Here is a 24,320-nt window from a genome sequence, read left to right on the forward strand (position 1 = left end):
AGATGAAGACACCTCATCAAAAGGACAACAACTTGAACACTACACATGGTAAACTGAACCGCAAAACTCCCCCAAGTGTCCCATGAGCATGCACACAGCAATTTGTGTCTTCTGGTCAGACTTGTTTAGTCTTTGTCTAATGAACCAGAAAAAGGTATGCCATTTGAGCAGAAAACATCAGCTCCAGTGAATTGTGTCCATTATTATTTATTTATTGTTTCTACCATTTGTAGCCAACAGCTGAGCATTAGGCATTTTCATATATATATATATAAAAATCCATTACGTTTTTGCCATCATTTCATTTAAGTATATATATATATTACATAAGTAAAATTTATTCTCTATATATATATATATATATATATATATATATATATATATATATATATATATATGTATATAATATATCATAATTCAATATGTTATTCGTTAACCGGGGAAATAAGCGACTTTACATGTAAGAAGACATGTTAACAAAGGGTCCATGCTAATAGCAGTCATTTATTGAAGAAGGACAATAACAGAATAACAAACAATTTGAAACTGATGACAAAATGTGTTGTAACGCCTTCTTGTATCAAATAATATAATTTTAGCATAGGCAAATTTTGCTTCATGAAGCAACCAATATATTATCTGGGAACAAAAGTGACAGAAAGCATTCTTTTACCATGAAATCCTCTCAGAGAGAAAGAACCCATTGTCATGCCACACTACTGTGTAGTTGGATATAGCAGCATATAATTTTTTTATTGTATTCTATTTCTAAGGATCACTTTAAAGACCATGTTCATTTTTCATGTCACGTCCGTGACGTCAGTCCCTCTCACAGCTTCCTTTTCACAGCATTGAAAGCTATGTGAACCACCCCGCACATATCCAGAACAATTAGAGCCTGTTCAATGTATTGAAATCCCACTAATCTATATACTTGTACTAATTAAAACAGCAACTGCCATGATCTGTCCAAGCCCAACAGCAGTCTGAAACCAATTCAAAGTACGACTTTGGCAAATATGGATAACATTATTAAAAAGGCGTAGGTTTAGCGGCATAGCTGAAGAGAGAATCACCCAAACTATTGGCTACACAGAATGGTTGGGTAGTCAGGCTACAAAAAAAAAAAAAAAACCCTGTGCCAGAAAAAATCAATGATTGTGAAGAAGCATGCAGAGTTTACTGCTCAGACAAAGCAGACATCAAGCATTAACCAGGAGCTTTCTCTGCTACACTCATGAGAAAGCTGAAGAGCCCTGCATGAAGTAAATGTAAGGGTCCTATAGCAAACAACTATGTAATGATAAAGTGGGTTTCAGCACTAGCCTAACTCGCTTTCATGTGAGTTAATTAACAGTTTCAGGAGCGGTTTGAAAAAGCTGACAGCACTAAAATTGTTTGTTACTTTTTGTTGAAGGAACGCTCGAGAGCACAGGGTCATTGTGACGGGACAGAACCAGAGATAACTACTGGAAGGTTCCACTCACTCTCCAAACAAGCAGCCCTAATCGGTTTGATGCTGTTTCAAGGAACTGTTCCTGTTTCTATTCTTACCTGCGTTAGCTTGTCAAAGTACACTGCACAGTACCAAAAGCTAACAAAAGCTGTTTCCAGTAGTGCTATTGGGATTCTTCTACCACTACCAATACTTTTAGTACACATCTAAACATCAGGTTCATTGCACTGGTCTGCTTAGTCTCCCCGGGGAGACCCCAGTCAAAAACCAATCGCACTATATATAGGCCATCCGCAGAGAGGAAATCTCTGTAAAACCTGGTTGGTTGCGGTTGGATTGAGGTTGACCCCACTTTCACAGTTGTTTTCTTTATTATTTCTCCTAGATCTCAGAAACCACTTCACACTATTGATTTATTTTAATACCTTCCATATCTCTGAAGACATTTCATTACAAATCAACGTCGGTTAGGTTTTAAATGGTAAGGGAGAGACTTAGGGTTTTAAGTACAGACAGAAATGGGTAAGAGGGGTTTCCGAAGAAAGGAGGGCCAGCCAAATGCCAGCAGAGTTTCAGTAAGGGCAGGGCGATAGCAGTTTGAGTCAGGGTGTCAAGGCAAAGCAATATGCATCAAAGTACGATACTGTAATTGATTATTATAGCTCCAAATCACAGTGTCAGACAGGCAGATTCCAGTGTGAACTATTATAACATGAATATGTTTAGTATTCTTGTTGGTTGTTTGCCCATCTTCATTCATGGAAGAACTAAGCTGCTCCATGCATCATTTTCAGAACAGTGCTCAGTGTTGAAAACGGAATATACAAACTGCTGCGGTTGAAGAGAGGTTTCATTGAAATTGGAAATGCTGAATCATCTAAGAAGCATTCACGTCTCTCCGGCTTGTGCAATGCATGATATTCTCAACTCCAACTTGCTTTTCAGTGCTTTAAGGATTAAAAATGCTTTGGGCTTCTCTGCAGATGGGAAAATTTAGTTTCATCTCTTATCTGTTCTTTGTGTCTCAGTATGTGCGCTAGCTTCTTAACTACCAGGTAGTAATTATATGTGCTTACACTTTGAAAAAAGAAACATGTATTTAAGGAATACACTGGCAACAGCCTAAGAGGCTCTCCATGCACAATACAAAGTAGTTTTCCAGAACTGTCAAATACAACAAAGTCTAAGTTTCCTCCTAGCCCATTCTTACACATTGAACCCATGCATTATGCTGCTTGATGTAGATTAAAGCATGATGATCACACACCTGTTTGGGCTTGGGCTGTTTGTGTGTTTTTTTCTTTCCAATTAGGTCCTAAAGAACAAATGGCAACATTTTAACAATGCTGAAAGTTGAATAAATAACCATTTTGACAAGCAGCTTCAATGCTTTAAAATTCTAGCTTCTAACGTTATCTCTGATATTTGCCTTATATCTGATAAAGTTTAAAGCATACAGTACTGATTCTTCTTGTAATATAATACAGAAAATACCTTTTGTTACGAATAAACCTGAAACCTCTGATGAATGAAACAATCCATTGACTCAACAGCTAGCCCTATTAATGATGTCTTTGTTGGTTATGGCCAAGCCACCTCTTACATCCTTATTTGAAAACTTGCAAGTGAGCTAATTGTTTTACAAGTCTAGGGCCAACCTGGCCTAAAACCGACAAACACAAAAAAAAATCCAAACACAACAATTACAAACCTGTTTCAATATCAGATTGAAGAAACAAATGATTTATGATTAGCTCTACATCATATTCTTAAGAGAGAATCATAATCCGCAATTCATTAACAAGTTGAAATAATGATTTCAGACTCAATAATGTGAATAACCTCAGTACAATTATACAGGCATCTCAGTAAATTAATTCATTTTCACACTGACATCATTTTGCTAATGGAGTGCATGGAAGTAGCATTCAACGCTTTTGCATGGTCTTTCAATAGACTATTTAGGTCAAAGCAAAAATGTCCTACAGTTTTATAAAAATGCATGACATTGATTTGATATGTACAGCTGAGACTTTTTACAGTCTGCAGTCACAATGCAAATGGAATCTCAACTAAAATTCCAATGGTGAGACTTTTATAGATTAAAAATGTCTCAAAGATTTTGCAGGTTTTATACAGATACATTACTTATGAAGCATATTTGCTAGCATCACTAAATAATACTGCATTATTGAACCACAAGGCTTACTCCATGCATTAATAAGGAACTTCGTTCTGGTATATACTGTATACATACTTCACTCATATTGTCAGTACAGGTTTGAAACCACACATGGGCTGATTTAAAGGTCTTTATTTAATTATGTTTTTATTCCTTTCTGAACAGGGTTATCATATTTGCATATGACAATCACAAACACGCCTTTGAATCAATAGAGCCACATTTCTTCATTCAATGACTCGTCACATCCACTGTGAGCAATTTTACAGCAGTGCTTATTAATATCAGCAAATCATATTGTGTAGACAGTAGTTTATGGAGCATGTCGGGTACATGTCAGGAAGTTAAATCGAGTGATTCTACACATGCCTACATGTACCTGTATGTTCATATGTAATACCTCACTGCCCGTTGCTGGTAAAAACAGACAAGCATTATCACATGTGGCGTCTAGGAGGCACTGATGCACACACATACACACTGGGAAAAGTGTCCCATTCACTGGTATTCCAGTAACAGTTAAAAAATTATCGCTGGTACGTATCTTCGTGCTTTCGAGCACTTAATGGATACATGTTCTAAATGGAATGCAAAATACTGTGCCTTGAAAGATGCTGTGTCATGTATAGCTGTATGGTACTTATCCCAATTGAGATTTTATTACAAAACTAGCAAAACAGAAAGGAATAAGAGAGGGAGTAACCTAATATTGTGAACTCCTGGGGAAGGAATCTGCTAGGAATAGGAAAAGGATCCACACGAAGGTTGAAAATATTTTGGTAAGGTCACATGGTTTATTTTGTATGTCACTATTTTTAAGTACTATAAAAATAGAGAAGACTTTAACAAAATAGTCTGAAATGGTTCTGAACATATATCCTATCACATATGTAATACTGACATGCAGATATGCAGCTACTCTTAGATTAACCTGATCTGATCAGGTATGAAAGGAATTGGAGACAGGCTGACCTTTCTAATTTCATCTAACTGGCAGGAAGGAGAATGTGACTAGATAATTACAGGGCCATGGCCAGGAGAGGTAAGAGTCTTCCCACAGACTCAACCAATGGAACTGGAGCTGCTCCTGCTGTTTAGCGAACTGTTCATGCAGTCAGTGAATTGAAAAACGGTTACATTTACAGACTAAACATTTTTCAAACTGGGATAATGCAGCTATTGGACCTCGGGTGACAAAATGAACGAGTAGATTACTGGTTGAGTTAAATAGTGTTTTTTTTGTTTTGTTTTGTTTTTTTTAGATCACAGCAAACTGAGAAAGACCCTAGGATATCAGAATGCAGCATTTAAAATGAATCTGAGACCCTGTAGTGAACACTGATATACAATATGAATGTTTAACACAAATCAAAGCCTCTCTATACCTCATGTTGGTTGTCTTATTTATTGTAGCCTTTGAAAAAAAAGAAAGATCTTTATAGCAGTGCCCATTGCCCGTCTATCCTCAGCGTTTTGAACACAGTAAATGAATGCAGAACTGTTAGCTCCCTGATGGTTTTGATTTATACAGAACGTGTATAGACGTTAAAGTCTAAGAACATGACTGAAAACAATTCAAAGTTCGCTTAAAGCATAAATAAAAACAAAATCCGTGCCTTTAAATCTTTTTGCTCTTTATTGCAAGTCTTTTTTCTGAGATAAATGAAGTTCTAGTTCTCTCGTTTTCTTCAGCGAAATGATAACATTATATCTCTAGTCACAACACCATGCCCTAGTTCCAGCACAACCCCACGGAGTCAAGCACTGTGCTCTGAAATCTCACTCACAGTCCCATACTCCTCTACCCCTGCACAGCATTTCACCATCTACCAAGGACAGTGCTCTCATCCTGTCTCAGCACATTCAGACATCTGGCACTTAGAAAATAAATAAAACACTACACACAGTACAGCATGTACCTGAATCTATAGAAAACAAGGAGCGCGCTGACAGTACAACGCGAACGCCAGCTCATTTGATGTATAACACAGTGATTAAATCATAACGAACAGATATATAAAAGTCATATACACCACAGCTTTGGCACATCTCTTGCCTGCTACTCATGTTCAATGTGCCTTGGGGTCGCTCACTTAGTTTACTAATCAATTTAGAAGCCACCTAACGTGTTGTATTTTGTAGAAACTGGAATGTTACACTCAGGACTAAAAACACAGCTGCAATTCATCCCTGGTGCATTCAAATACTGGTGCATTCAAACACTACCAATTTAGTATCTACAATTAGCCTGTCGGGCGTTTTAATAAAGTATATTCCTGAGAGGGAAAGTGATATCTGGGTAAGACCTCGATCTACTTGCAGAGCTGTGAGATCTGAAGGTAATGAAATTAGGTTAGGTTTGGAGCAGTCAAGTTGCAAACACATACATTTTAATTATAGGCTTTTCTGAGGCAGAGGAGGTTATGTATTCAGAGAATGCACAATAATGGTACAGTCTCATTTAATTCAAGTATACTGTGAAGGAATTATAAATAACAAGTAAAGAAATTATAAATAGCATTTTTATTGTGCTGTTTTAGGAGACTAGTTTTAAATGTTCAAATTCTAAACCATTTAAGCTTAATTCAAAATGTACCCCACACGGATAATCATTTATTATTATTATTATTATTATTATTATTATTATTATTATTATTATTATTTTATTAATTTATTTCGTTTAATTTCTATGAAGATCGTAAGGATTCCTACGCAGTAGATTTTGATTCTAATGAAAATGACCACGTTATACTGCATTATTTTTTCTCCCTGCATAGTGCGTGTTCAAAATTATGATGGGTTTACAATATCTTTGTAATATTCTTTTCTTACCCTCCGTAGCCAGGACAGGTTGCAATAAAAATAAAACCATTCCAATTGTCATTAAACACTTTGTGATCATTCCGATAAGGGCAGGTGTCTTCCAGTTCTTCTGAAAACAGCACCCTGTGCCGCTAACATCTATCCACAATCCATAGGCTCTGTCCACTGCATAGAAATCCGCGATGCAAAAATAGTTATGTGCACTCCTCAAATTAAAAGCCATTTGTGTATCCAAAACAAATATAGCCTCCGTTGTCCCATAAAATGCATTTGATCACTCCAGAAAACGGTGACAGAAAATTACACCCCATCAACCGTTTCCTCCTAGCTAGCAGACATTTCAGCAGTGCTAAGGAAAAGATAATAAGCTGCATCTGTGTATATACGATCTACATCAGTCTGCCAATGCAGGAGCAGGGTTTTTATTGCATAAAAATATTCAGAAACGCTGCTCGTTTTTGTTGTTTTTATCCCTGTTTCAGTCACCGGTATTTGAAATTGGAGGTGTGGTCGGCGGCGTGCTTAGTTGCTGTGGGATGCAAGTGTTATTGCAGGTAAAAACGTCATTTCAATAAATAAAAATAAACCCCCTCAAAAATACATACTGGGCTCCAAGGCTTAATGCCTTTATTGTATAGATTCTGCAATAAAGTATGATAAGGCGACCTCTAGTGGAAAGTCATATGCACGTCATTGGACTCACTTTACCACATGGGCTATTGAAGAAACCAATAAGGCTTGGAACATCAATATTGCTGTTAACTTGGTTATCAGAATGTCAGCTATAACTGCGTAATCAGCTTCTCTTGTCGCAGCTAGGTACTAGTACTAGGACTGTCCCAATGTAAGCACACTGTCAGTCCCGGAACAATGTTTCCTTGTTTCTTTAATGACATCAGTCGTTGCAAGATCACAATTTGTGATAGATTTAGTAAAGCAGGGTCACCAAGCTACAGCAACACATGTTTGATTTAGTCAATTTTCAGTCACTATTAAGCAGTTGACCAATATACTGTAGCTGAGCACTTTCGAACATGATTTTACACCACCTAGTGAATACACATAGCAAGTGCTTTTTTTTTTTTTTTAATGACAAAAAAATAAATGTTGATTGGGTATTTATTTGCATGATCAATTTGAAACTAGGTGTGCTTGTGTTGAAGATAAATCAATTATTTACTCTTCTATAAACAGCACGTATGTCTTGTCCAACCGCACTTGCTACCTGTAAAATTTAGGATTTATTTTCAAAACTCTCCTGCTCGCCTACAATGTCCTACATCCCACAGGTCCCCCCCCCCCCCCCCCCCAGTACCTCCTCAACCTGCTGACCCGCTGTGTCCCTGCCCGCAAGCTGAGGTCCTCCGACTCTGGCCCGCTTTATATCCCCAGGCAAAAGTGCAGCACACTTGCAGAACGCTCGTTTAGCTTCACGGCTCTGACTCTTTGGAACTCTCCCAGTTTTGGTACGCTATGCTCCCATCGCTCAACTCTCAAGACGTACCTGTTCTCTCTTTCTTTCCATGCAGTTCAAGTCTGAAATCTGCTATTAGCTGCTGTGTTGCTTCTACTATTTCATGTCTTACACACTTTCCACTGTATTTAATGTACAACAAGTATTATGCACTTCCACTATTTAATGTATTGCTTTTTTTTACTGTATTACTGTACAATTCTCTGTATTTAAAGTTTTATGGATTTTCTTGTTACTGCATCCTGTAAAGCACTTTGATGGTGCTCCAGTATGAAAGGTGCTATATAAAATAAAGATCAATTGATGTAGATTCATTTGCAAGATGTTCAAAATAGATGAAAATGTGCAGATGAAAATGTGCTATCCAGGCCTCTAAAGCTAGTGACAGTTCTCAATGTGAAACACTAATTGCTGTAACAGTTGTAGATGTAGCAGTATACATTTCTTTTTTTTTCTACTTCAGTGATGGATGATTTTGCACAAGATAAATTCTCTCGTACTTTCACTTTCTCCACTCTATGCTTCTCTAGGTTATTTTGAGAGCAGGTTCTATGAGGCGAATCAGAAGTCTTGGTGCTGATCACTCCTGTCAGGAGTTAGCTTTGTTTAAACTTCAGAAGTAAACCACAAGGAGCTATTATCAAAAATATAAGACTGCCCGATAAGATCAACAGGTGTAATATGTAATATATATATATATATATATATATATATATATATATATATATATATATATATATATATATATATATATATTAATATATATATATATATATATATATTATATATATATATACACACACACACACACCACATACCGTACATACATACCACACACACACCAATTGTTCATCAATGAAACAACAAATCATTTGCTGCAGCAATAGATATTTTAATTCAGAGTGAATGTTGACAATAATACACCATAAAATCTTATGCTGACACTCACCAAAATAGTCACCTGGAAAACCCGCTTTTTGTGACAAAGTACAGAAGGCTTGGTCACATTTAAAATCACTGAGAACTAGAGAGAGAAACACTATCGCAAACTGTAAGAGACATTACATCCATAAACATTTTCCCAGTCCTTATATTGTAAATATTGCACAGTGCAATTGCTACATGGCAAACTAGTGTAGCATAAAATCAAAAGCAAAAAAAAAAAAAAAAAAAAACTAAAATTAAAAAGCCACAAAATCTACAAATATTAAAACAGTAACAGTTCAAACTTAGTAAATCAATTCTACATTGCTGTGTAAATCTAAACAGATTGTTCTATAACTTGCAGTGTGAATTAACTTGTGAAATCATTATGAAACACAATTAGAAGCAATCAAAACAAGTAATTAGGACTTGGATTAATACAGTAGCACATTTGATTAATACAAAGACCCTGAATAAAACGTAAGCATCTCTAAAGTTATACCACCAATCAGATATAAAATAAATCAACAAAACAAAATGAAATATTTTATATGGAAGTTAAAAACTGCAGTGTTTTTTTTTTTTTCTCATACAACAATTAAATTCTCAAAATAGAAATGTTAAAAACATCGATTTTCAAATGATGAAATTGGTAGATTAAATGAGTTGTCTGTGCAAACTGATTTCATGAAAACTTAACCAAAATAAATGCATTTAGCTAACATTTTGTGCAGGCATATTTGCTGGTAAGTTACAACACATAGGGATCGAAATACTGTTAACTGTACATGCACTTTGGAAAAGGTTGATAGAAAATGCATGCACAACTGCATGACTCCATGCATTTTTATATGTAAATCCACTACCATAAGACCTCTTTGCGCTGTCAAATGAAAAAGCTTTAGTAACTAGCGCCATTAATGTTTCCATGATGCCAACTACCACTGTGGCCCCTTTGCAGTTTGAAGTACAGTAAATATTTAAAACAAAACTTTCAGAAAAAGGCATGTCGAAAAGACTTTCATGTAGCAGTAGGAAAACAATGCGCTGTTTGTGTGTTGTAGGGCACAACACTACAAAATCGAGTCACACACGACCCATTTAAAAAAAAATAGTAATAATAATAATAATAATAATAAATAGAACACACAGCATTCCATGATTGTTGCTACACTCCTAGCATCCCATGTGCTAATCACCTGGATCACTGCGGAATCTTGCTCTGCAAGAGTATTCCATGCGACTGTCAGGTTGAAGGCGGTTTGCTCCGATCAACCCATAAGATCAGTGGTGCTTAAGATTAAGACTTGGCAGCAAACGAAGAGTCTACAGGTATTTCAACTGTAGCGAATTCAATATTAACTACCAACCTTTGGATTCACATTTAAAAACCGCATTCACTTAAAAAATAAAATCTATTTTCTAGAGGTTCATGGCTATTTTTAATGGTGAAATATTACACCCTTTCTGGATGCAACCCCAAGAGGAAGGTGCTACAGTATGTGGCAGCAGCCAGCATTATGTGCATGGTAAGTGGCATGGCCTGATCCGGGAATTGGTTGCACGTAAGTATAAAAGTCGATCCCTGGTACAATTATGAAGGAACACAAAAAAGCAATTTTTGGTCAAGCTACCACATCAAGTCGCTTTATACATTACCATTCATTTTATCTGATACTCTTATAACCCTACACTGAGCTCCACAACACCCCGCTGTCATCCGGGAGAACAGGCAAGCAAAGCTTCAGTCTTTTGAAGCCCTGATGTCAGCACAGCTCCTCAAGGCACTAACCCAGTGTGAAATCGCACTGTCCTCACTAATAAGGAACTGCAATAGTCAAGAGGGCTTTTCAAAAGTTGGGTACATAAAAGCAACATTAGGACTCTCAAAATTCTATTCTTAGCTATCACTGAAAACGACTCTCCAGACGAAGCAAGAAATTATCATTGAACTGTTCCAAAGGACAGATAGCAATGTTTAATGTCTTCCGACACTTTTTGGATTCATTTCTGTGTGAAAACATGTAAAAGCGTTTAACATTAAAATTTGTAGTTTTTACAGAAAAATAGTTAAACTAGTTTAGGGGTAGAAACAAATTGCAAGCACAAAAGTCACGTTCTTGACAATGGTTTGAACAGAACACTGCAATTTCAGTTCCAAGTAGAAAGAAAGGCTATTTAACAAACATCCACCAGCCCTTTCCACAGATAGCTTATTGAGAGTTATACAAGTGCTGTTTAGTGGCGTATTAAACGTGATAATGCCTTGACTTTTTTTTTTTTTTTACACAACTTTGTACTATACATTAATTACAGTACTCAGTTGCAAAATTGCATGTTAGTACACCATTCCCAATTGCTTTATTGAAAAAAAGTGAAGTAAAATTTGCAAGCTACAGCTCAACATGGCTACAAAATGCTAATATGAAAACATTAAAAAAAAGTAAGTTACATCAAGACATCCATTTATATGCAGTGATGAGCTCAAAGTTAATGAAGATAAATACTGATGCAAAAAACAACAAAAAAACACGCACACACCCCAAAAACAAACGCAACTAACTTCCATTATTTGCAATACAGTAGTCACAATGACACTCCAAACATTAAAGCAAAAATTCAATTAAAAAACCCACTTCTATTTCAGGTAATTAGACTTATACAGAAAGAAGAATGCTAAGAGAGTACTAAGTAAATCACCTAATTTCACAGCTATTTGAAGTGGCAACCATTATATAGCAGCTTATCTATGATACATTCAATATAAATGATACAAAGTATTCGCCCCAAGAGCTTAACATAGCCTCAACCACTTTAATACTTTTTTTTAATTTGTTTTATTTTTATTTTTTTTTACCCCATCACAATAATTATAGTATACTTGATGTCTATGCAAAAAAATTGCTACCTTGCTCAGGAAATGGATGACAAAGTCTTTGGTGCTGCAAAAGCAACCTGACGCACATACTATCAAAATAATAATAAAAAAAAAAAAACACAAAAACACAAAAAACACAGCATATACTTTTCTCCCTGACGGAATGTATAAAATATGCAAATCGACACACAAGTTTAAACAAATGGTATAATAAAGTAAAAACGGGTAAAACTTAAAATCACATGCATAAATGAGAATTATGCACAAAGAACTCGCACCTTGCCAAGCTTCAGTACTAAATAGTCTATTACTATAAATACATATCAAATACTGAATGGTTCGCTCAAGCGAAGATGAAGCCCTATCATAACAATCAAATGAACTATATTTGCATTTTCTCTTTATCTAGTCAAAGCCATGCCCACCACATTTCTAAATATTTCATAAAAAACATTTAAAAAAAAAAAAAAAATCGGCAGACATGAAAACAAAATCAACAACGACTTTGATTGTATTGCAGTTTCATTAAAACAGTACAAATACTGTTAGTTAAGTGTATACCAAATAGAAGTTGATTATCAAACTGTAAGCAATACTCAACACTTGTTCTTTACACTAGACATTCAGAAAAGTTGAACAGCAGACCCACTACAGCAAAGCATGCTGTTCTTAGTAAAGGAAAAGCTTGCTAGTCCTCAAACTTACCACGCCAAACCCAAAATAAGCATTAGTCTCAATCTCTCTATATAGCGCTAGATCTATATAGATATAACACCAAATCAGCAGATTGGAATTTCAAGTGCTGCAGTCCATTACATTAATATAAGTAGTAACATTAATAACCTCAAATATTTAAGGCACTATGGGTGGGAAAGATTTACAATGCAGCTGAGATTCCTAGGACAACACTAAGAGCAATGTCTAGGAAACTTTCAATTTTGCTCATGCAAGGAGAACACATGCAGTGTGAAGAACAGCCTTTCAGATAAGTGACTCGACATTTAAAACACCAAGGAGACACAGGAAGAAACAAACAGATCATGAGTACGCTGTGCTGTGGCTGTTCTGTTTCCCTATACACTTGTATACTGAATGGCTTCACAAATGAAGATGTCTCTTGCACAAGTTAGAAGGCAATATATAAAAATAGTAGGAGAGAAACTAGACTTCCACTCCCATAATTCAACTGTTAGAGTAACCATATAAGTTCCGATGAGAAATATATCAAATGTCAAACATATTAAAAGTGAGTTTTCAATTCTTTTTAAAGCTCAAAGTTTAAATTGCACCCAAGTCTACATGATTCACAAAAATATTTTATTTTTTTAATTATCTGTTGTGCCATGGCTAGAATTTATTAGAACACCAGGTTTTTCATTTAATCTTTCCAAACCAAGTGTTTATATGCTAATGAACCCCACGAACACTCAAATGTAAGGGTACTGGCTAAGTTTTGTTGGGCTTAAAGGGAAGCCTGTGTAAGCAGGTGAGGCTGTGATGTACGAATGAGCCGGGAATATTGGTTTGAACTGGTTCTGGTGAATGGTAGGGGATGGCAGCAGGCGATGGTTGATGCCCACAGTTACTTGGTGAACAATGCCGTTAGGATGAGAGATACTGTAGGTTGCCGGCTGCATTACAGGCCTTGTAGTACATGGTGAAGCCAAGATGTGGGCAACAGGAGCTGCAGTGCAAAGTGGAGCTGGTGGAGGGTAGGGCAAGATGGGCTGGCCCCCAAGGTGAGTACTTCCAGGCAGGTGAGGGTGAGCTGCACTGTGATTGGGGCTCCCGTGAGGCAGCGTGAAGGTGTGCCCATGTATTGTGGGAGGGATATACGCCTGCTGTCTCCTGTGGCCGTAATTTCCATTCCATTCCTGATGGCAAGAACCATAGTGCTGAACCTGTTCAAGAACAATTCAGATTGAATTTGTGTTAGAATAACTTGAACAAGCTGTTAGTTTTTCCTTTTTGTGAATACATTATCCATCAATAAAACAGTTTTTTTTTTTTTTTTTTTTTTTTTTTTTAAACAAAAAACTAGTGGTCAGAAGCTGGTAACTGAAATGAAAATGTATTATTAAAAGTCATGTAAAAAAATAAAATACAGCCAGAGTCACAACTCACTCTTCATTACACTCAGACTTCGTAATTAAATTGAAAAATAATAATATTATATAAAAAAATATACAAGATAAATCATTGCTGGAACACAACATACTTGTCCAAAGTTCATGTGCTGTTGCTGGAATGCTGATGTCATTTTTTGCTGGCGGTTAACTGCTGAAGAGTACCGGTTTAATCTTGCAGGAGCAGACCGGCCCTTGAATAAGGACTGACACGTGGTATCTAAGATTAAAAGTAGGGTCATGTTAGTTGTGAAATGACACACTTTTATACAATGGTCACTACTTCTCTGTAGAAGTCACTTTTTGAACAGTGACCCTGACAATAAAAATCTACAGTTTAATGTTTTGCTACTTTTAAAAGGAATTGAAATAGACAATTCCCTTCTTGATCATTAGGGCCCAAAAATGTCTTTATCTATGTAACACCTCCTTTTCAACGTGACAGAAAACTCTTCTTTTTACCTGTATTTGCCATCCGCTCCTCAGCAGCTGGATTATTGTTTTGTACTCTCATTGGCGGCACCACCATGGTGCGGACAGCTGGCTGGATGGTCTCTGCCTCCAGCGGAGCTCTTGCTTCAGTGTTTTGGTTGGCATCCCCAAGAAACCGGCGCTCCATGAACGGACTATCGTTCTGTCCTGAAGAGTCAGACGCAGGGGAGCCATCCACAGTGTCACAACCACTTTCTTGCTCGTCATCGGACATGCTGGAATGTGAAAAGAAATATGAAGCTCAAAGTTAAACACTGGAGGTCTGCAGTGTCTTCTGGCTTTCCAATGCTTTATTTTTTTTTAGTTTCAAACTGTTCCTAATGAAACACTTTACCTGTTTGGCCTTTTACAGGGGGATGGACTAGACTGGGCAGAGTTTGATGAACTGGTACTCAGGGTGCTGTCAGGACTGCTTAAAGAACACACTCTGTCAATGTTCAGTGTGCTCTGACAAGCTTCACAATCCGGGCTGCCTTTACATCTAAAAAAGCAAGAAATTCCATTAAAAAAAAAAAAAGAATATTGTGGATCTTCATTGCTTAAAAACCTGGTCCGTTTTATTCTGCAAGTTCTTCTAAAATACAATGCACTGAAAATGATTTGAGATCCCGATACTCACTCTCCCAGAGAGTGTCTCTGTGCCACCTCCTCCTCATCTGTATCGCTGCTAATGGAAATGACGCTGACCACAGAACTTGGAGAGTCAGCGATGACGATAGTCTGACGTTGCTTGTTACAGATGGCCAAGTCAGCGTCCTGCATGACAGACGGCTTACAGCAGCTCCTCTCCTCTCTCTGTGGGCTGCGATTGCCCTGACTTTCTCCTGTACAACGTTCTGCTTCATCATTCTTTACATTGCCTGAAATCTTTGGAGACAGGCGTACCAAGTTCTGGGTATTGCTGTTGTGGAAGAAATTACTCCTGTAAAAAAGCAACACACATCTGTGGGAACCACTCCAAGGTGAAAAAATAAGTGTGTCCAAAAAAATCAGACCTTGTGAGCGTAACATTTATATATAAAAAATAAAACAAACACACACAAAAAACAACAAATAACGCAAACTATTATAGGATTGCCTATTGTGTCCTTACTTACCTGTTCTGACAAGGTTTATTTCTTTTGTTAGCAGCTGAAGGTTGAGGCCATATGACATGGGCAATGCCTATACTTATTGGCTGGTGGGTGGACATAGCCATTTGGTTGGTTAGAAGAGGTTGTGGCATCATGGAGTTATAATGGTTGCCATGGTGGTGCACTTTTCTGCCAGAAAAAAAAATTAAGGTTTCACAGCAATTAAATTATTCTTAAGTATTAATCATTTTTATCTTTAAAAAAAAATTAAAAAAGAAACCACAACAAGACCACATACCCCCAGTCACCAAGTCTCTGTGGACCCGCCACAGTGTCAGATGTCAGTGTTGTTGTAGAAGGAGCCACAGGGGTTACTTGCTGCCAGGCTGGTACTAGTATCTGCCCAGTTTGATTGGACCATGTCTGCTGAAACATACAAGACATTCAAGACAGCTGTTTCCTTATGCTGCACTGTTATACACATATACCAAATGATAATGTAAATTCACGACATCACTGTGATAGACTCTGACCTGAGTGATAACTCCTGGGCGAATCTGTAAAGGTTGTATTGCTGGGGCTTGTGTCACCAGCGGAACAGTATTGTCCATTCTGACAGCATATACAGCAGGCTTGTTTGGGTTAGTGGGAATTCCCGCTAAAATGTGAACGAAAACAGCTATATAAATATTGAAAGAGTTAGTGTATGCTATACCTTCGTAAATACACAGCACACACACTGAATGAATCTTCAATTCAGCACCTAAAAACTTAACACACCCAGTTTGGTATTAAAAACATCAGTTACATAGGTTAATTTTGTGCTGAAATTGAAGTAAGAGGTTATACATGTTTATCCATTTAATTATATCAATGCTTATATTTTACCATTAAAATTATTCTCTTCCTTTTCTTAAATTTCAGACCAAAACAAAACAGCAAGGGCCATATTCCACCATACCTTGGATGCCCTGGGGACAGAGGATCAATGTTTGCTGAAAAGAATCATTGCACCCAAACGGAGCCATTCCTGTCTGCAGCGACATCCCACAGTGCATCACAGGTGGTGCTAAAGCCTGGAACAATCAGAAGAGGATGAGCATCTATAACACTCCAAACAAAAACGACAGAAGCAGCCACGTCTCAAACTACACTGTGTTCATGTCACTTTAAATGGTATATTGTACAGTTTAGCCAATGCAGTCTTCATAAAGTCTCATAATAACCGAAAGGAAAATAAGTGTGTTAATATATTCCCACTAGGTGGCATTACTACTTCACACAAATTACTACATATGAATTAAAGCAAGTTTCTATTGACAATCTTGAAGAAGCTTGCCTAATTTTTCAATAAAATCATGCAAGTAGCAGGGTTAAACCTAAACCGTTTTTTAGTGGAAATACTCAGACCTCAGCCTAGAGTCTCAGAAAAGATCATAGTAAAAGACTCAGTCTAAAAGGCATACAAGGTCCTACTGTCAGGGAGCCCTACTCCTTTCCTGATACAATTATAAAAATGAATAAAATCCATGACTGATTAGAATAGTCAGTCATTTTGAAATGATTATTACATAGTAAAATACATTTTATATAATAAACAATGCTGCCTAATTATCAACATATTAATGAGGCTATGGCTGCCTTTATACATACTGGGCAGATAGTGTAGAGTTATTCTGGTATATGCCAACCAGACCACAAATACTGTTAGGAAAACAGTTAAGAATAACTACCTGGCATTTCATTTTCTGACAGTTGCAACTGTGTTCTGCTAGAGTGATGTCACTATCCTTTATCTCTTCCACAATTAGTCCAGAAAACCGTACTTAAGTGACCAAACAATTACACTACTAAGGAAGTGATGGATGATAGCATGTTGCAGTTCCGTTTTACTTTATCTCCATTGCAAGAGTTATGTACAATTTTACATAGAGTGAACAGAGGCATAGGGGAAGATGCAACTAGTCAAGGGTTTGTAGCTCAGCTCTAACCACTAAGCGGTATTTCACAAGCAAAATGAAACATGATCCCAATGCTTACTTGAGTGTGGACAGTTCCCATCTTATTAAAAGCCAGAGTCAGGTTTGCTGCATTGCCTGATGTGACTGGTCTCATGAATGGTATCTTATTGCGATTGCTTAGATCATATGTGTTAGACCGTGTTCTGCAAACATCCATTATATGAAAACATGAATTCACACTGGGAGGGGAAAAAAAAAAAAAAAAAAAATAAAAAAAAACTGCATTAACATTTGTGTAGCACAATTCAAAATGAACAATTAAAACATATGAGAAATAACCCCCCCCCCCCCCACCCCCCACCCCTTCTTTCAAGTTACTGAAAATTAAACTTACTTGCATAACAATCAGAAATTAGTAGTTGGCTCAAGGGAACTCCTAGCCTTACATTCATTCCTTAAAAGTATAATTATAGCATGCAACTTGTCTTTAGCAATTGTGCAAGTCATCAGTTGGCAAAAAGTGTGGTTTCTAACCACATAGAGGAATCTATTTTTTAAAAACCAACCATCTGTGCTTCCACAGTTTAAAAACATGGGAGGAATCAAGCAGAAAAAAACCCCCCAAAAACACAAATGCTGAGCAAACTACAAACAGGATAACCAATCGCACAAAACAAATGATCCAGGAACCTACTGGTTGCTATGAGGAAAGTCTAAAAGGTGATGCATGGTGACAAAAGGGTGGTTCATGCTGTCTGCCGGAGTCATTCTTTTATCTGCATCAATCAACAACATCATCTTCAACAAACTGACAAACTCTCTGCGGTCCGCTTTCTCTGCTAGCAAGTCACTTCCTTCTAAATCCATCACCATGTTCACCTAGCGAAAGAAACAACAACAACAATAATAGTACAATCAATACCAGGTGGAAGAAACCTAAACAAGACGAAGTAAAAAGGATAAGGCAGGCGGTTAAAGCAAATGCAATAACAGCAACTTACCAACTATAACAACCGTAACGTTTTCAGGAAAGGGTAGTGGGTTCACGCCTATACAACATACAGTATTACACACTGTAGTAATTGCATGCTTTCACTCAAAAAAGCACCCAGAGCAATCCCTTCACTTACATGCGCAACATCATCCAAACAGCTGAAGATATACTTCCTGGCTTCCTTTGACTTCATCCCTGTCTCTGTTTCGTGTTCCTCTGTGGACTAAAGAAACATCAAAAGTTTAACAAGGGTAACTGGCCAGGATCCTTGGAACAGTAAATTATAACAGCCTGAAGGGAATCAAGGGACATGTTCTTATGAACTACTGTGCTTGGAATGGAACAGCTGTGGCTTAACAATAAGTTGGTGATTCAAGTCCAAGTGCCAGAAGCAGAGTGAATGTTTTTAAACACTGGATAAAGCAGCGTCTAGCTTTTTTTTTCCATTTTAAGAAACTTTAAAAAAAAAAAAAAAAAAAAAAAAAAAAAAGAAAAAAGAAAGTTAAAGTACCTCCATTTTGAATATGGTGAATCTGACTCTCTACAAAAAAACCTTGCTGTCTTTGTCCCCACATTCAAAACCTGGTCCCCAGGTAAGCCTTGGGTCTGCGAAATATATCGAATCTGAGGGGGAAAAAATGGAACAAAAATGGGTTGGTTAGTTACTATGGGGTGAACATGGACTAGCTGAACAGACCTCATGAATGATTCAACCATATGCTTGAATTATAACATGAATATTTTTGATGAGGCTTTATAACCCTCGCTCTCATTTCAGTAATATATGCTCCGTGACAACAGGCATCTAGTAGCAGCTTGTGTTTTAGTTCAAATCAGAAAATGATATCCTCCTTTTGTTGGAAAAGGATTTCTGGCTTTAGGACATTGACACACTGGATGTGATGCGATTTGACCGGCGATAAAATTGTATTTTCACTGCGACACTACCTTCCACACCAGCGGCGATGTTAGGGCAAATCCTCTCCTCCCCACCCCATAGAAATATATTAACAAACCTCACTAATGTGTCAAACAACCAGCACTATTGGCGTCTGACAAAAGTTAATGTATCAAATTAGGTTTGCTTTTTTTTTTTCAATCTAATATTACAAATAACTTGCGTATACACACACGCATATCTATGATATAGATATATTTTAATTAAACTATATTTTAGGTGTATCAATGTAATGTAAAGCATCCAGGAGATAACAAAAGCAAGTATCAACATTATGATTAAAGACTAACAAAACACACAAATATATTTTATTTTTACTCTGTTTGACAGGCGTGCACGATGTGATAGGCTCACTCTCTTCATATTGTAAATCACACATATGATAGTCCTACTATACAGCTAATAAAAATGTAGAATACACAATAGCTTTTCAGAATACTTATTTCGGTAAAGGTGAACTAATCATACACAGCAGCTATACCCAGTTCCCAGATGTTCTCCCTCATTGCCGTGTCTCGAATTTTTGTGTCCTTTATTGTACAGCTCGGGGTATTTTGATACTGCAAGAATTCTCTTTTCTTCAGCCATTGTTTATAGAAGGCTTCACTGGTCAGTTCCCTAGCTGCCGTGTGATAATCACAAAAATAAAAACCATTCCTTTTTTTTTTTTTTTTTTTTTATTTACATCGCTTCTGTGTTGCTTCAGTGTCACACGTCACAACGCAGGCAGTGTGAACATCTCGTATCAAATACATTTTATTTTTTTATTGTCGTGCAACACATTCACTTGTCGCATTGCATCCGGTGTGTAGAGAAACTAAAATAAGCATGCTAGCAACCTGCAAATAGCAGCTACAGGTTTTATTAGCTCAAGGCAAGGCATTGTGCCATTTTGACGTTAGTGACATCACAGTGTTAGTATGAACTCCCATTAGCAACATTCTGTAAGCCTGTAAGCAAGTTGGTATTCCAAGCCTAGTCATAGGCCTAATCCATCATTCCACATTCTGATTTTTCTCTAGAAGTTGCTATTCTGTAATGTTAGAAAGTATTCTGTAAAGTGTACTGGTTTCCCATTATGACATCAGACCACATTGCTTCACATAACACAGCAATTACAGCATTTGCAATAATGATCATTGGAATGAAGATTAAATGACCACTGGGGCTCTAGCAAAGCAAGTTACTATTGAATTATTACTGAGGGAATCATAACTGGCTGTACACAAATTAGAGTGTCTGGTAACCAAACAAACAATCGCATGATCACTCTATGGATGCTTTACATATTATAGGCATGACCAAATATGGAATTAAATGTTGCTTTGCTCACTTCCCCCTGCTAACTTTGCAACAGATTAAACTGATACCATACACAGAACCAGCAAGTTATTTTCTGTTTTACAAAAAGCTTCCACAAAGCTTCTAACCAGACACTTCTGCTATGCATTACAGATTTCCCACTACACACGTTGTGTTATGAATGCTAACAATCTTTCTGCTTCTAATTTAGCAGTAAAAGCCATGTTGATCAAACGTGTCCTAATTTCAAGGATTTGAAAACAAAAAAAATTTGTTTTAAACCCTTGTGGCTTTCACAACTGGGTTTAAAATTCCTACAGCATATGAAAATGATACCTTTTCATTTGTCTGCAAATTAAATCCTTCTGAGAGTAGGGCACAACAAATGGAACTCTGCTTTGGTTTAAAAATATATTCTGCTGGGGTGATGAAATAAGAGCCTGTACTGGCACACAACTGCCCAATGGTCAGCAAAGCAGCAGGACTCTAATTCCAGCACACTTACACTGTGCCGAGTACACGGCCAAGTACGGCTGGAGTTCAAAAACCTCCACCCTCTCAAAGTCACAGTTTAATAACAAAGCATTTCTCTGCTACTGCACCTCAAACCTGACCTGAAAGTCCAGCCATCCTTTCCATCTTGAATCTATTTAAAGTCACTTGTTGCTTTAAGCTGCAGCTGTGGGAAAAATATTCACCATAGAACAATGAAAACTTGGCAGGTAGAGTAACCATAAGTTGTCGTTGCATTCACTGCTTAAAATGGCCTCCAAAAAACCAAAAGGGGATCACTGAAAACAACAAGCCAAAAAAATTTTGGTGCTTTTGACATGTCTTATACGCCAACATACATATTGTACACATCAGCACAAAAGCTTTGATTTAATTTTACATTGGGAAGACAGATTTACAGCCCCAATGTAGCATCTACGGTAATAAAAGGTGGCGACGCTAACACACTAGCAGCTGTCTGCCAGATTAGAGCAAATACTGCCCATGCAGACATGCAGCTCTTCCACTATTAGAGGGACAAGAAGACTGAATCTCAGCTAATCGCAGACAGTGCAGGATGTGCTCATCAGCACTGTGTTCCACTGCACCTGCGTACAGCCAGCAACATTTCCCAGCAGAGTGTGTCTTTCAAATTAATGGAGGACATTAAATGAAAGCTCTTGCTTTAAAAAGCCTTTGTAGTTTCTACAGAGCCATTTACTGCAGTTACAACTAAAACTGTTACTTAGTAGAGAATTCTCATTAATTTTAGACTAACATTTAAAATCAGCAAACTGCACCAGACTGGGAAAAGCAGAGCTATATTGCTGTTGGTTTATGGTAGAAATGATGACATAAATGCAATACAAGATACACTGTACACACATACAGCCCACAGTTTATCATAGCAAATGCTCAATAGCTGATAATCATTAACTGAGTTCCTTCTGAGCAGAATAACAGTATGCTGTTCCATTTAACATGAAATATTACATAGTTGGACTGAAGCATTCTAACCATGATAAAACATACCCAATGCAAGTCAAACAAGCACTTCCTAAAATGAAATTTGCTGTCCATTGATTTAGTCTTCCACATCTCAATGAGCAGCTCAAAATCACTCAGAAGCAGATACTGCCAACTATAGAAGCAGTCTTGTACTGCAAGACTGGACAACAGCTGCCAACTTCAGCAGCTCTAACTATAGAACATGCTCCCTGTTGTGTTGCTCCCTGGATTTGAATTAATACAGTACCTGATCATATTCCAGTGCTCCAGGATATAGCGGCCATCCAAGAAACAGCTCTGCAATGACACACCCCAGCGACCACATGTCTATGGCTTCACAAAATGTCAACCCCAAAATAATCTCTGGCGCTCTGCAAAATTAAAACAAAAGAAACACAATGGTTTAATTTTATAATTTTCTACAAGAATATGCCAGCTTCAATCCACAGAAGTGAGATTTTTTAAATGTACTATATTAAGTGAGTTAACCCTGGTACAATATTTTTGATCTGGGACTTAAAGGTCTTTGTAAAGGCCTCATTAAAGAAATCCATTAAAAAGGATAATAAATATACTTTTGATAAAACAAATTAATATTAACATTAAGGCTTTTTAAAATAAAAACACAACTGCACCAAAATTGGCTTCCTAAAACAGTTTCTTGCGACAAACATCAAATACTACAATTTGTAACACTTGTTACTGTACTTAAAAAGCTACTGAACAATTAACCACAGCAAGATGGTTTCTATCTAATGACAGTTTAAATCATTAATGAAAGCAACTGTTGCACAGCAACAGAAAACATTGCCTTGAAGGCACCTCTAACCTTAGCAGAGAAGGAAGCACGAGAAACAAGATGCCTGAAAGCAAACAGATGGAGAACAGAAGGTTAGGAACTCAAACCCCCTCCCGACAAACGTTCAACAGCCGACAGCTAGGGCAGGTGAAAATGGGTTCCAATTGCTTCCCAAGATCTCCTACACAAATGCTATAATGGTACAAAGGTTTTTTTTTTTTCCTAGCAAATAAAAAATAAATCCTAGGAGCATTAACCATACAGCGTGGATAATCACGGTTTAAAAAAAAAAAAATTGTCTTAGCATTACTGTATACCCCCTTGTCTAATTTCATACCGTAGCCTACTGTAATTCACATATTTTTTAAATTGGAGTGAAACTGAGGTACAGCATAGCAAGTGGCTTTGTACCATTAAGTTATCTTTGCAATGTCAGTATACTGCTAACTGAGAAATGAACCAGTGAACCAACAGATCTACAATTTGTTCAACACTCCCAGTGCTAAAAAAGAAGATGCATGAAAATTGATTTTAAAACCTTAGTTAGCACTCCTTTAGGAATACAGTACAGCAATTTTAAATATAATTGAAGCTGGATTAATCTACTGTACCAACACATTTTCGTGTAGCTGTAAACAATGTGTGTAGCTGAACAATTAGCTAATGGATGAAGCATTCAATACTGCAAGAAAGTGTGTGCGTGGGGACAATTGCAAATAAAAATAATTGATATGAGGTAGCTTACTTTTTTTTTTAAATCAAAACTATAAATTAGTTTTACACTGAATTACTACAATGTAAAACCAACAAGATCCATCCAGCATGCCTTCAGAATTTGTAGCCCAGTTAACTGGGAAATTAACGGTTTTAAAGTTAGGTTTAATTACCCAGAAATCAACCAAGTTTACAATACCATCTATACATTTCATATTTTAGAAAGTTCCATTTCATTAATACAATTGGGACAGTAAAACCAGTTTCAATATCCCCATAAGATCAAGCAACTTTATCCAAAAGAGGGGGGGGGGGGGGGGGGGGGAATAAAAGTGAGAGGACAGCCAAGCACTCTGGTCTGTTAATGATTAAAAACATCACCATATCTACAGTGAAGGACAGAGAAAAAATAAGCCGCTAAAGTGCTGACAGGCAAGTGGAACAAATAAATAAAAACATCAGCCCAAGGAGACTGGTCTGCACATACTGTATCCTTGGTTTAAAGTTAAAAAAAAAAAAACAAACAAAAAAAAAAAAGGACTTCTGTGATCCAGTATCCTTGAAAATCATCGCTCGTTCTGCCTGTCTGAACAACTAGGTCTGCATTATGCAGATATTCATAACAGCAATAAATCTGGTACTGCCTTGGATAAAAACTGGTTTG

The 24,320-nt window shown here is 37.0% G+C and overlaps 2 protein-coding genes across 2 annotated transcripts in view; both read right to left on the bottom strand.

The window, feature by feature from the left end:
• The window catches only part of LOC121330414 (UPF0606 protein KIAA1549L-like), a 54,747-nt gene extending 47,552 nt beyond the window's left edge, over window positions 1–7,195 (bottom strand). The window contains exon 1 of the mRNA XM_041276927.1: window positions 6,471–7,195. Coding sequence (XP_041132861.1) covers window positions 6,471–6,684 — 214 coding nt within the window. The 5' untranslated portion in view covers window positions 6,685–7,195. The remainder of the gene's footprint in view (window positions 1–6,470) is intronic.
• A 2,289-nt stretch (window positions 7,196–9,484) lies between these two features.
• The window catches only part of LOC121330190 (homeodomain-interacting protein kinase 3-like), a 41,184-nt gene continuing 26,348 nt past the window's right edge, over window positions 9,485–24,320 (bottom strand). Inside the window, 14 exon segments of the mRNA XM_041276530.1 lie at window positions 9,485–13,638; window positions 13,956–14,083; window positions 14,326–14,570; window positions 14,690–14,836; window positions 14,975–15,277; window positions 15,453–15,617; window positions 15,727–15,851; window positions 15,962–16,086; window positions 16,390–16,504; window positions 17,469–17,628; window positions 18,084–18,268; window positions 18,520–18,612; window positions 18,894–19,007; window positions 22,391–22,514. Of these exon segments, the coding sequence (XP_041132464.1) occupies window positions 13,165–13,638; window positions 13,956–14,083; window positions 14,326–14,570; window positions 14,690–14,836; window positions 14,975–15,277; window positions 15,453–15,617; window positions 15,727–15,851; window positions 15,962–16,086; window positions 16,390–16,504; window positions 17,469–17,628; window positions 18,084–18,268; window positions 18,520–18,612; window positions 18,894–19,007; window positions 22,391–22,514 (2,503 nt within the window). The 3' untranslated portion in view covers window positions 9,485–13,164.

The sequence above is a fragment of the Polyodon spathula genome, chromosome 17 (genome assembly GCF_017654505.1).
Source record: "Polyodon spathula isolate WHYD16114869_AA chromosome 17, ASM1765450v1, whole genome shotgun sequence".
NCBI lineage: Eukaryota > Metazoa > Chordata > Actinopteri > Acipenseriformes > Polyodontidae > Polyodon > Polyodon spathula.